Source organism: Muntiacus reevesi, chromosome 3 (assembly GCF_963930625.1).
Source record: "Muntiacus reevesi chromosome 3, mMunRee1.1, whole genome shotgun sequence".
Taxonomy (NCBI): domain Eukaryota; kingdom Metazoa; phylum Chordata; class Mammalia; order Artiodactyla; family Cervidae; genus Muntiacus; species Muntiacus reevesi.
The window spans coordinates 44,803,070-44,817,957 of record NC_089251.1 but is presented as its reverse complement, the minus strand read 5'-3'; the positions used below and the strand labels follow the sequence as shown (position 1 = coordinate 44,817,957).

Here is a 14,888-nt window from a genome sequence, read left to right as displayed (position 1 = left end):
CTTCATACCAAAATTCTACAAATTATCAAGAAATGGACCATATACATACATACATAAAAGGAAAATGAGGATAGGATTTGAGCAACTCAGAGAAAAAAATAATACAAGTAAATGGCTTTCAAACACATGAAAACAAGTATGAATATACAATGGAACAAGTATACAAAGATGTTCACTGCAGTTCTTTTTTTAAACAAATATAGACATCAATGTCAATAATAAAATAATTTCTTTTGATGTAATCAAGTTTTTAATGTATTTTCTCTCTTTTTTTGGATTCATTTTAAATGATGAACACAAATCACAGAATCGTATTTACATAACATATATCTTTGTATTTAATACAGCCACAGAAAGTTCTGGAAGGCCATTATCAAAATATCACTTGAAATTAAAATATATAAGAATCTTACCTTTATCAGCACTACCTAAAAATTCCTTTTTCTTTAAAATGATGTTTTGCTTTACAATGATACATTATCAGAAAGATCAACTAATAATTTACACTCTGGAATAAAAATTACACGTTGCTTTAAATATAACGTAAGACTTCTACCAAGCAAGACTATAAATAAGTCAAGTTATTCCCAGTGAGAATAATAGAAAAATTTTAAAAGATTCAGGTGAAAACCCACAAAACAGGGCTTTGTGCAATAGGGGTAGTAGCACAGATTTAAGACAGGTAAGACTATCACTTTTAGTTTATCTTAAGAATCCTTTAGCCCATGTTCATGGGAGACAGACAATCTTCCATTCTGTTGGTTATTCCTGTTTCCTAAGACGATCAGTAACCTCAGGAAAGCAATCCTCCAAACCATAACTTACTTTCCTTAATGAAAGCACTGACAAAAGTGCCAGTGCCAGTAAATAACACAGTCTAAAGAGAAATTAGATATTTGTTGGTATAGAGTTATTAGGTGTTATCAAACAGTCAATTATAGAATTTGTGTCAAATGGGCCTTTAAGGTATAAATCAATAAGCCTTCTACAATGACTACATTAATTCCATGTGCTATTAGTTCAAAATACTCAATTCTATAAAAATCTATTAAGTACAGATTGCCTCTTCATACTCAGTCACAGTAATTAATACTTGTTCTGCATTCTAAAAACAAGGCTAAGATCTATACTTCTAGGATTCATCTTATTCAAAGTTCACTGTTTCTAACAGTAATAAAGTTCTGACAAACTTTATATTTGTATGTTTAAGAAGATTTAACATATCCACATACAACGAAACAATATTAAAAAACTTAGTCTTATTTCATACAAATACTTGGATGTGTTATTACCAACCTGTCCTTCCCTTGAAAATTTAAAGGGTGGTTTGTGTTTAATAACGCTTGTTGCAAGCCTTAGGAGTCCTGTAAGCCCATCATCTTCTATATTACCATCTTGATGATCGAGGATCTCCCTGCTACAAAAAATACAAGCAAAACAAGATAGGTCATGCAATTACATCCTTTATCTTTATACAACAAAATCATCAATTTCACATCAAATTTTACCTTCGAATACAGTCGGCCAAATGCCGTGCCAAAGCATCCAGGTCAAGCAGTGTTGTCTTAATACAAAAAGAAAATACAAAATTCAAATACAGATTTTTACATTTAGTATTTAAGTATTTATTAAAAACAAAACAAAAAAATCCTTTTAAGTAACAAGAATTCTTCAAATTCATTAACATGCCAATTAAATTATAAATAATATATAACTACTCTTTCCTTATACATAATGTCAATAAAATTATTGTAAACACATCATTAATAGTCCTTCAAATAAAAATGAAATACTGGCAATAAATTATGACAGCCATAGTAATTTAATGAGAAAACACTAGGTTTGACTTATTTTTTAACAATTTTACTGAGATATAATTCACATACCATACAATTCACCAAGATTGCTTCTAACAGCACCTTTTGAAATAAACTTAAATGTACAGTTCACTTCAGAAATCTTTATTCTCATTATAACTGAGGAAAAAAATTAAAACAGATTTCATAAAACAGAATCTAATTTAAGACGATTCACAGGAATTCTCTAGCACTACAGTGGTTAGGACTCCACGCTTTCAGTGCAGAGGGTGTGGGTTCAGTACCTCACTGGGGCCATAAAATCGTGAAAGCCACGTGGCATGGCCATCAACAAAAAAAAAAGAAGATTCTCAAAGAAACTCAGATCAAATATTGTAAAGTAATTAGCCTCCAACTAATAAAAATAAATGAAAAAAAAAAAAAGAAACTCAGATCACCAAGAAGGAAAATTACTTTGACTACCAAGCAAGAAATACCAGATTCCTACTTTAAATGGGCAACCATAGGTTTAAAAAAAAATTCCATGTCTATCTGGCATTAGTCTTTTATGGATAAAGTCAAATACATTAAAATATGTTTTAAGAGAAGGAAGACCTGGAAGTGGTCATCAAAAGAAGTATGATAAGTAAATACTAGGGATGTAATGTACAACATGGTAAATGTCATTAACATTGCTATATGTTTTATAAAGTTGTTGAAAGAGTAAAGTGCTCCTTACAAGGAAATAAAATCTCTTTCTATTTCTTTAATTTTATATCAGTATGAGATGATAATCTTCAACTATACTTATTGTGGTAATCATTTCATGACGTATATAAGTCATTATGCTGTATACTTTAAACTTACACAGTGCTGTATGCCAATTATAACTCAGTAAAACTGAAAGAAAAAATTAAAACAGGTTCAATACTGATTTTTAAATTTCTCAAATGTAAAGTAGACTACTGTTCCTTAAAAGTAGAAAGCTCAAATGTTAAAGGATTTTTAAAATATATAGTGTATATATTGAACTTTGATTGAAATACTTGAAAAAAATTGACAGAAAAGGTTTCCTAAATATTTACATGTAAATTTTTCAAGTGTTTCTCACTTTTCTGCGAGATCAATTAGATTTATTTTAGCTTACTAAATTTATAAAAAGGAAAAAAAAGTTTTATGTGGCCAAAATTTACTTCAAAATGGACTTGTTTTAAATGTCTTTGTTTAGACAGGAGTATCATTGCAGTCTCATGTAACAAAATTAGAAGATCAGAAAACTGATAGTTGCTCTTTAGCTTAAAGTGATTGCTATTAACTGCAACTTTTATATACTCAAAATCCATTCACTCTTACAGAAATCTGTATATTTAAAGTCTAAACTTCATACTCCAAATAAGATTTTATACCCACAGATCTTACTCGGAAGACATAGGAAACTACTAATAAGTACCAAGTAAAGACATATCAACTAAGGTCAAAATAAAATGAAGGAATGAGAGCAAAACACAAAGATACAAATGAAGTAGAAAAACTATGACATTTTCAATTCATTACAGACTGATAAAAATGCCCTTAATGATAAGGACATATAAATTCATGTACATAATTCAGCTCTATTAACAAGTTAATGTAAAATTTTCTGAACATACCTGACTAGCATCCTTTATATGTATGTTGTCAACTAATTTGCACAACAACCAAAAATATTCTTTACATCCAGGTTTTAACATTGGTTCTTCTTCATAATCATCTATCTATTAAAAAAAATTTAAACTTTGTAAAAATAGTTTAAAAGGGGGAAATGAATTTAAAATTATATTTTAAAAACTATTAGGGTTTATAAAAAAAATTAAATCCCTACAAACTAAACAGTATTCAAAATTTAACTAGAAAATTCTGAAGAAGACACTCCTGGTTTCTTTAAAATTAAAACTACTATGTACATAAGTGAATGATGAGAAGTTTGAGGAAAACACAACTCTTAAATTATTTATAAACTACTTGGAAAAGATATGAATAATGTATAATACTAAATAATGTAGTGTCAACTAAAAATTCAATGACAATGTGAAAACACAAGAAACCTACAGAAAATGAGTATCTATAAATCTACCCACATGTAATGGTCTATTATAGTTTTCATATCTGAAAAATAAAGAACATTACATTTCTTACACAGTCGATGAGACAGTAAACATGGAGAAGAAAACCCTACAATGCATCATATTTCTGAGATTAGTACAATTTATTTATTAATGGGCCCTGAATTTATTATGTGGGAGAAGGGGCTTACAAGGCTAGTACATACATGGGAACTATGAATGAAGTATATCACAAAGATAAAACAACTGTGATTGAGTAAAGAGAGCACATTTATGATATTTCTATCATTCAACTTATCAACACAAGGCTCAAAACCTCTAAGGACGAATGTTATTTCCAAAACAGAATACCCATGAGCGATCCCACAGAGCTAAAACCAAAGCACATAGAATCTATCCTTAAAGTGTAACATAGACACAATATGTCACAATGCTGTTATTTTAAGAACTATATAACTATCATCCTCCTGGTGAAAACTATAAATAGTAAACAGGTATTCAAAATTACTTGCAAGAATAATACAATGATAAAGGTGGGGCAAATGAAAATGCAGAAACAGAAACTGCTGTTGAACACAGGAAAATCTTACCCTGATAGGTTTGAGTGCTTGAGCATCTGGAAGGAACTTCAACAATGTTGAGGCAGCCAGTAGCAGAAAAGAGCGATTGATTGAGTCTCCTCCATCCAGCCCTGATAGAGATAACTTATAAAGACCATTGCAAGACTCATGACGAACTGCAGTCTAAATGAAAAAGCAAGTTCCAAAGATAATCTGAGTCAGTGTTAAGAAATTAATCTTAAAGTTGATACGTTGCCAGAAATAACATGCTAGATGGCTTCTTTAATAACATATTTTAAAACACAATGTCCTGATCACATACTCAGGCATGTAAATAATACACAATCAAATGAAGTACCCCAAAGTATATAGAGTAATATGTAAAAACATTTTGGAAATTCCCAAATATGGTCATAAAAACAAACCAAATACAAGAACAGACAAATACAAAAAGGATTGAGAAGAGAATATTCATAATAATTTATTTACATGACTAAGTAACAAGAAAAATATTTTCAGAACTAGAAGCAACTTAGAAAGTATTTAAACCAAAGTATTTTACAGATTTTAGAATTTTGTTCAAATGTTAGAATAGTTACCTGGTACAGAGCCAGAATAAGAACACATATGCATTCAATCATATCTAATAATTCTAGAAAATGTTCTCTAAAAAAGATGTGAATATCGTGGCTAAGTGTACTAGTAAGTGTTTCTACTATTTCATTTAGGATATGGTGTGAGTAACATCAAGATACGATTGGTGAAAATTATATTGACTTCAGTGTCAACAATGAAATCAAAAGGAAATACATATAACTTATTGTCGGTCTCTCTTGCATCTAAGGATACACTCAACTAGATAAAGCAAAATAAATTTCACTAAAATATAAATTACAAAAATAAAGGCTCAAATCTTTCTAAACCCTCAGAAAACAAAAAAACCCCAAAAGAACCACTCTGTAAACAAACACTACAGAAAAAAGAAAAATATGAATGCTACACAGTAACATTCACACTTAAGTGTACATAGTTCAAAACACTCTAGATCTCAAAGGATTAATAAGTACTTTCCAGGATATATTCATGGAATCACATTCTTTGTTTCCATTAGCTCTTTTTATTATCAATGCTAATAATATGAAAAAATATGAAGAGCAGTACTAATCTTCAATCTTTAGCTTACCTCAGGAATAAGGAGAGTCAATTTCTTTAGCCAATCTTGTAAATGATCACTATCAGCAAGGCTAGATTTCACTAAAGAACAGCAATGAGCCCAACTCACCAAGAGCCACATAGAATAATGTGAAACTAAAGAAAAATTGGAAAAAAGTTACTATAAAAATTATTATAAAGGCTTGTACTATAAAGAAAACAAAATGTTCATTATTAAAGAAAGGTATTATATGTAAATGTTTCCAGCCATCCAAATCTTTATCTATTAAAAATCAACTCTGTGGAACCCTTACCTTCATGTCTAGACCTGTGATCAGATTGAGCTTTCAAAACTCTGTAAAGTAAAAACATACCACCAGGAATAGTTAAATTCAGCAATGAATTAAAAAATAACTCTATTTCTTACTATATTTATCATTTAACTTTCCCAAAAGATTATAGATCTTTATGAAAGATACTAATTTATTTTTCCATGGTCTTCATTTTTGCTTAAAGAATCACTGGCAAAATCTTACTATAACAAACACTAAATGTTTTCATATTTAATAAATAAAATCTGAGTGAATCCCATATTGACTTAAGTGCACTCTCACAGTGCCTAAAAATTTGGTTACTGAAGTGATATGGATTATAAAGAGAAAGGTTGTAATGATTTAGAATCTAAATATAGGACTCCTAAAAGGAAAAAAAAATCATAAACTGGCATAAAATGCCCCTTTTTGTGTATGGGTAAGTTCAATTTTCATCGGGAATAGTTAAAAGGAAATTACTGAAAAGTAGAGAAAAATAACTAATTTAATTCTATATTCCTTCAGTTCTATTTTTTCCCCATGATACTTTTAGTAACTTCAGTGGAAAATGTATTACCTCAATTTAAAGAAAACTAAACAATAAAAATTTTCAATTTAATAACACTATTACACAGGAATTTAGTATTCACCTTACAAATAAATTGCTGGGTTTTTTTCCCTTAAGAAAAGCACTGATCTCTAGATACCTATTTTGTTATAATTAAATTGTTATAATAAAAAACGCCTTTGAAAAGTTCAAAATCTATATAACTGAGTTAAAGTAAAAGGTACTGAAAAGTTAAAACTTGTAAATCAAGGTCTGGTCATATTTCAAGTTTAACTTTTATCAGTTAAACTGTAAGGAAAATTCAGGAAAACCTAAACTGAAAGGTGTTATAAAAGAACTGGCCTGGGATGCTCAAAAATGTCCGTTCCATGAAAGAAAGGATAAGAAATATCCCCTATTAAAGGAAATGGAAGAAATATGACTATTACACAGTATGTGATCCTGGATGAAGAAAAAATTGCTATAAAGAATATTAATGGAGTCCAAAATTTGAGTATTTCACTATAGTCGTCAGGAAATTGTCCTTGGTCTTAGGAAACACATCTAACTATTATGGGTAAGTGACCATAATATCTGAACTCTTACAGAATTTAGGATAACATGTAAATAAACATGTGCACAGGGACACCCACAGAAAATGCTATAAAAACTTGCAAAACGTTGGTAACAATATGCAAGTCTAAACGAATGATATCAAAGTTCACTAAAATACCCTAATCTGTGAGATTTCAAGTTTTTCCAAATTATAATTTTAAAACACATACATACATAATGTAAAAACATCATACCTAGGAGCCAGATTATCATATGTATAAGCAACAGACATAAGTCGCTGAATCAAACTGGTTCCTTGGACAAGAACAAGAAATACCTTTAAAATAAAAACATTAAAAAAAAATCTGTAAATACACTAAAGCACAAAACTGCATTTTAAACAGACTCCATATTACTTTGATTTTTATTTATAAAAATATAAAGAATACTCTAAAACTGGTTATTGGAAAATACTACAAAAGTATTAAATACTAGAAAAACAGATTTTCATAAACAAATGTAAGAATAGCAACTTTAAAAAGAAAATAATACAAATTTAGGAAATACACAGGCAAATTCCATTTGGTCCACAGATTATCTGCATGTCACCAACAGAGTGAGAAAAAATTATATATTATACATGCAGTGATTCTGGGGGGCAGTAGATGAAGTAACATTTTTCACTTGTGAAATAAATACTATAGTTAACCAAGCTTTGAATCCAGATTAAAAATCCTGAGGTTCAACATTTGTTTACTTATTTTCAAGCTCTATGACTCTAATACTGGATCTCTCAGTTCTTAATCTATATAATAGAAAAAATATTTGCTAACTTAATAAAGAATTATTAAATTTCTTCTGCAAGCCCAAACTCATTCTGGGTACTAAACTCTATAAAAGCACTGTTCCTATCCTGGGGAAATTAGTCCAAGGCAGCAGATAACATACAAAGCATTGAAGGAGCTTCCCTGGTAGCTCAGAGGCGAAGAGTTTGCCCACCAATACAGAAGACACAGGCTCGATCCCTGACCTGGGAGGGTCCCACATGCCATGGAATTAAGCCCATAAGCCACAACTATTGAATGCACATTCTAGAGCCTAGGAGCTGCAACTATTGAACCCATGTGCCACAACTACTGAAGCCTGCGTGCCCTACAGCCTGTGCTGCACAACAAGGGAGGCGACGGCAATGACAAGCCTGCACACTGCAACTGAAGAGTACTGCTCGCTACAACTAGAGAAAGGCCCATGCAGCAACAAAGACCCAGAGCAGACAAAAATACAGTATTAAAAAAAAAAAAAGGAATGAAACACACGTATATGCAATGTGCCAAATGATCAACAGAAGAGAGAGGCAACTAAAGCTGTCCCTGACAAAATAAGGAGAGCTTAAGAAAAACTATATTTAAGTTTGGGGGTGGATGGATACATGTATATGTATGGTTGAGTCCCTTTCCAGTTCGCCTGACTCTATCACAATATTGTTGATTGGCTATATCCAACACAAAATAAAAAGTTAAAAAAAAAAACAGACAAGCTATACTAAGGCTGGAATTTGAAAGTTAAATTTGGAATCTGAAACTTCTAAAAGGCTACTGAAGGGGAATAAATGAAATATTCCATGACAATAAATTAGTAAAAGAATTAGTGTTTCTTTCTATTAGATGACTTTGTCTCGAGAAAGAGAGTAACAAAAATTTCCCCTCAAATAGCTTAGATTTACATACTATGCTCTAATTATTATGATAAACAAATGAAAAAATATATGCTTTTTCTAGACTAAAACTATAATAGTGGCACATGCATAGAAAAAAATACACACATAAAAAGAGAACCCATGGTAAATGACCTGTGACTCTGGGGAAGGTTCATTTGCATATTCTTTTTTGCCACACCACAGCTTGCAGGATCTTAGCTCCCTGACCAGGGGCAGAACCTGAGCGCTCAGCAGTGAAAGTGCAGAGTCCTAATCACTGAGCCGTTAGGGAATTTCCTCAATTGTACATTCTAAATATTTTTAGTAATTATGTACTTGAACAAATTCTTTAAGCCAATTATTTAAAAATCCCATATATGAGTATATGTATTTTATTTCTCTATCAGTAACAACTCATTGCTCTGAAGATTCTTGAACAGGTATTAGGGTAAGCTGCTGTCCTCAAATGATTACAAAATAAGGAACAGACTGAGTAAAAACTTATCTTCAACCTCCCCCGGTTCAGTTCACTGACGGAAACAGTGGAAGGGCACATACTTGATTGTATGAACAACAGAATCCATAGTCAAAAAGACTTAATTTTATTGCTGGATGTGCTGGCTATCGTGCCACTTTTGTTCAGCTCCAAACCCACCATACTGTGAACTTGCTCTGCCATTATAATGGCTGCTAAATTTCGCCTCTGCCAGCTGACTTTCTTTTAAGTTTGTCAAGCTGGGATACTCAAGAGATAACTTACGTGCTTTTTCTTTTTTGTTTGTTTTGTTTTGGTTTGGGAGGTTTTTGGGTTGTGCTACGCAGCTTGTGGGATCTTAGTTCCTGACCAAGGATCAAACCTGGGCCCCCGATGGTAAAAGCATGGAACTCTGACCATTGAACCACCAGGGAATTCTTGCTTTTTCTGTTAACACTGTTACAGAAGTATTTTAACCAGATGAGGAAACTGGTTTCAGAATCAGTACCAGAATGAGTTCCTCAGAGGCCTAAACTCCAGTTCAGCAAGATCCCATCTATAAGCTTCTCACTTCTGGTAACTATAATCTTTTACATATACTCCTCAAAAATATGTGAAATTGCCTGCATTACCTTAACATTCCCTTTTTAATTTATAGCCCTCCAAAACATAGGATTCTCTGGTGGCTCAGTGGAAAAGAATCCACCTGCCAATGCAGAAGTCACAGGTTCAATTCCTGGGTCGGGAAGATCCACTGGAGAAGGAAATGGAAACCCACTAGAGTATTCTTGTCTGGGAAAAATCCCAGATGGGGCTACAGTCCATGGAGTCACAAAAGAATCAGACATGACTTAGCAACTGAACAACTCTGAAACATATGAATAACATTAGTTCTCAATTTTAAATTTACTCTGTTGGAATACCTCGTGTAGTTTGTTTTTCTGAATGGATCCTCCGTCCATTCAGCATAAAAATTACTGAGACCAACTAATGAATTCAACCCTACAGTTAGATAACATATAAAAAGGCATAAAATTCACTCTGCAGTTTGGATGATGAACTGAAAAGTTTTACTCCTTCGTAATTGCTACTGCTTTAAAATGAAGGCAAGACTTCTGCTGTGAGGTCATACTGTGGTGATCTAGGATAGCATTTCATAGATATCAGTGTTATTCACTTTGTAAAAACAAAAATAAACAAATTCTCTTAAAAGACAAGTGTATTACTACAGTTTAATGGTAATGTTTCTACTTTACCTCTGTTAATCTTGGTATATGAAGACCCTTAGCATGATCACCAGCAGCCTTTCTTGACTTGCCAGGCCATGTTCTTTTCCTATGGCTTTCTGCTATACCAGACCAGGCAAAGACATCATGATAAGCTAAATCCAAATCAGATGGATCTACTGCAAACTGGCATATTAACTTCAGCAAGCAAGCAAGACAGTCTAGCTGCCACTGTGGATAAGGAGAAAATGTCATTTACTTAATTTCCATTAATTTCACATGGCCACTATACAAACTGAAATTAAAAACTGAAAAATGAAAATAATTATAGCTAGTACTTAATCCATGAGGTAATGAAATTTTTCCTGTTCATGTATTACAGTTAATAACAACCCAATCTTAAAAAATAGACACTAGATAACTAGAAAGTGTATTCAAAGAAATGAAAATGATATTTGTATTTCTATCATGAAATAATCACACAAATGTATATAATAGCAAGATATAACAAAATACTGCTTGAAATGAACTGAAATATTGAAATTATTAAATTACCTACAAAATTAGCATTAAGGGCAAAAATATTAGAAGCTGTCTCTCCACATTAAGTGGCATATATATACTCTAATATTTGGAAGTGAAAACTATTCCCAATAATTTGATAACTTTCAACTGGAAATTTGCATTTACAAATGTACATGTAAAATAAAACAAGTATTAACAAAATAGCGCTTAGTATGGAAAGTAAAACTCCTAAGTGATTTAAAATAAAGCTCTACATTAAAATTTTTTAATAAAGCAATTCCTTCAAATAAATAAGAACATCATCTATGTATAAGAGCTTTCTCTTCAATGGTCCTTTTTCTCTTCTTTTCCTACTACTGCTACTAAGTGTTACAACTATACCAATATACCATGAAACACAGCAATACTATGTAACTGATTTTTCAAGAAAGTATCACAAAATTTCAGTGAGAAAAAAAAGTCTTCACAACAAAGGGTGCTAGAAAAATTGGATAGCCATATGGAAAAATAAAACCTCAACTTCATTCCACATATACAAAAGTTAACTCAATGTATCACAGATCTAAATGTAAAAGGTAACTATAAAATTTACAGAAGAACACATAGGAGAATATCTTTGTGACCTTAGAAAAAAGATTTCTTAGCTAGGATTAAAATTGAAAACTTCTCTGCTTAAAAGACACTGCAAATATAAAGAAAAGAGAAACCACAGATTGAATGCAAAATGTTCTTAATACATATACCTGACCAAAAAAACTTGTCCAAATTCATTAAGGAAAAAAGTCTTACAGCTCTTTACTAAGAGAAAAAAACAAAACAAAAACCCCAAAGAAAGCAAAACAAAAATCCCCAAGATATTTACAGACACTTTACAAAAGAAGATAAAAAACATGGTCCAAATGAAATGTTAATGGGGAAATTTATAACTATGTTTACACTAAAAAACAAGAAGGATCTCATTAATCTAACTTTAGAGGTTAACAAACTAGAAAAAGAAGAACAAACTATACCCATGGCTAGTAGTTGCAAAAAGGAAATAATAAAAATCAAAACAGAGATAAATAAAATAGGGAATAGAAAAACCTAAAAAAAAAAAAAAATCACTGAAAATCAAAGCTAGTTCTTATAAAAGAACAAAATTGACAAACCTTTAGCTAGGAGGACTAAGAAACAAGAAGAACCAAATTACTAAAATCAGAAATAAAAGTGGGAACATTACAACTAATTCTATAGAAATAAAAAAGATTTTAAGAGTACTACAAACAACTGTTATGTCCCCAAACTCAATATGCTATACAAAATTAACAAATTCTTAGAAACACAAAACTTATAAAGACTCAATCAAAAAGAAACAAAATCTGAACAGACTTATAACTAGTGAGGAGATAGATTCACTTATCAAAAATCTCCCAAAAAAGAGAAGTCCTGAACCTGACAGCTTAACTAGTAAATTCTAACATAAAGAACTAATGCCAATGAGAAACCTATATGCAGGTCAGGAAGCAACAGTCAGAATTGGACATGGACCAATAGACTGGTTCCAAATAGGAAAAGGAGTACGTCAAGGCTGTATATTATCACCCTGCTTATTTAACTTATATGCAGAGTACATCATGAGAAATGCTGGGCTGGAGGAAGCACAAGCTGGAATCAGAATTGCTGGGAGAAATATCAATAACACCATCCTTATGGCAGAAAATGAAGAGGAACTAAAAAGCCTCTTCATTAAAGAGGAGAGTGAAAAAGTTGGCTTAAAGCTCAACATTCAGAAAACTAAGATCATGGCATCTGGTCCCATCACTTCATGGGAAATAGATGGGGAAACAGTGGATACAGTGGCTGACTATTTTTTGGGGATCCAAAATCACTGCAGATGGTGACTGCAGCCATGAAATTAAAAGACCCTTACTCCTTGGAAGGAAAGTTATGACCAACATAGACAGCATATTAAAAAGCAGAGACATAACTTTGCCAACAAAGGTCCATCTAGTCAAGGCTATGGTTTTTCCCATGGTCATGTATGGATGTGAGAATTGGACTGTGAAGAAAGCTGAGCACCAAAGAATTGATGCTTTTGACCTGTCGTGTTGGAGAAGACTCTTGAGAATCCCTTGGACTCCAAGGAGATCCCCCAGTCCATCCTAAAGGAGATCAGTCCTGGGTGTTCATTGAAAGGACTGATGCTGACGCTGAAACTCCAATACTCTAGAGGCCACCTCATGCGAAGAGCTGACTCATTGGAAAAGACCCTGATGCTGGGAGGGGTTGGGGGCAGGAGGAGAAGGGGCGACAGAAATTGAGATGGCTGGATGGCACCACCAACTCAATGGACATGAGTTTGAGTAAACTCCGGAAGTTGGCGATGGACAGGAAGGCCTGGCGTGCTGCAATTCATGGGGTCGCAAAGAGTCGGACACGACTGAGCAACTGAACTGAACTGAACTGAATGCCAATCCTCAAACTTTCCCAAAAAACTGAAGAGGGAACTCCGTAACTTATTTGATGAAGCAAGCATAACCAAAGCTAGACAAAAGACACTACAAGAAAATTACAGGCTAACATTCTTTATGAATATTCATGTAAAAGTCCTCAACAAAATATTAGCAAACAGAATTCAGCAACAAATTAAAAGGATGACCAATTGGGATTTATTCTTAGAATGCACGGATAGTTCGACATATGAGCACTGATCAATGTAAATACTCCATATTAACAAAATGAAGGAAAATACTACATTATCTTGATTATTGCTGAAAAAGCATTTGACAAAATTCAACACCCTTTTATGATAAAAATACTCAATGAAATAGGAGCAGAAGGAAACTAGTGCAACATAATAAATAAAAGTCATGTATGAAAAACTCAGTGAAAATCATACTCAATGGTTAAAGACTGAAAGCTTTTCTTCTAGGATCAGGAGCAATGCAAAGACAACTGCTTTCACCACTTCTATTCAACACTGTAGTGTTAAGTTTTGGCCTGAGCAATACACAAGAAAAATAAAAGGCATCAAAACTGGAAAGGAAGCAATAAATTTATCTGTTTGTTACTGATGCAGAAAACCCTAAAGACTCCACATAAAAGCTGATAAAACTAATAAATGATCTCAGCAAAGTAGAAGGATACAAAGTCAACTACAGAATTCAGTTGTACATGAACAGTGAACAATATGAAAAGACAATGACAGAAACAATGCCATTTAAAATAGCATCAAAAAGAATAAAATACCTAGGAAGGAACTTAACCAAGGAGCTGAAAGACTTCTACAATAAAAGCTAAAAAAAGTTGCTCAAAGAAATTAAAGACAAATAAATGGAAACATATCCTGCATTTATGGACTGGAAGACTTATTACTAAAATATCAATACCACCCAAAGTGACCTACAGATTCAATGCAATCCCTAATAAAATCCTAATGATGATTTTTGAAGAAATAGAAAAATTCATTCTAAAATTCACAAGGAATCTCAAGGAACTCCAAACAGACAATCTTGAAAGAAAATGACAAACCTGGAGGACTTACACTTTCTGATTTAAAAACTTACTACAAAGCTACAGTACTGATACCAGTGAAGTATTGGCATAAAGATAGCTTTAAAAAAAGGAATGGAGATCTGAAAGAGACACGTGTACCCCAATGTTCATCGCAGCACTGTTGATAATAGCCAGGACATGGAAGCAACCTAGATGCCCATCAGCAGACAAATGGATAAGGAAGCTGTGATACATATACACCATGGAATATTACTCAGCCATTAGACAGAATTCATTTGAATCAGTTCTAATGAGATGGATAAAACTGGAGCCCATTATACAGAATGAAGAAAGCCAGAAAGACAAAGACCAATACAGTATGCTAACACATATATATGGAATTTAAAAAGAATGTAACGATAACCCTATATGCAAAACAGAAAAAGAGACACAGATGTACAGAACAGAC

General features: G+C 32.4%; 1 protein-coding gene across 3 annotated transcripts in view; it reads right to left on the bottom strand.

Annotated features, from left to right (window-relative positions):
* The window catches only part of USP34 (ubiquitin specific peptidase 34), a 225,087-nt gene that overhangs the window by 62,841 nt on the left and 147,358 nt on the right, over positions 1-14,888 (bottom strand). For all 3 annotated transcript variants that reach the window (XR_010662332.1, XM_065929087.1, XM_065929088.1), the window contains exons 34-41: positions 10,451-10,651; positions 7,278-7,360; positions 5,925-5,965; positions 5,642-5,766; positions 4,489-4,641; positions 3,446-3,550; positions 1,509-1,564; positions 1,297-1,417 (exon numbers count right to left, since the gene is read on the bottom strand). Coding sequence is in view for 2 of the 3 variants with exons in the window: in XM_065929087.1 (XP_065785159.1) it covers positions 1,297-1,417; positions 1,509-1,564; positions 3,446-3,550; positions 4,489-4,641; positions 5,642-5,766; positions 5,925-5,965; positions 7,278-7,360; positions 10,451-10,651 (885 nt within the window). In the remaining variant the exon portion in view is untranslated. The remainder of the gene's footprint in view (positions 1-1,296; positions 1,418-1,508; positions 1,565-3,445; positions 3,551-4,488; positions 4,642-5,641; positions 5,767-5,924; positions 5,966-7,277; positions 7,361-10,450; positions 10,652-14,888) is intronic.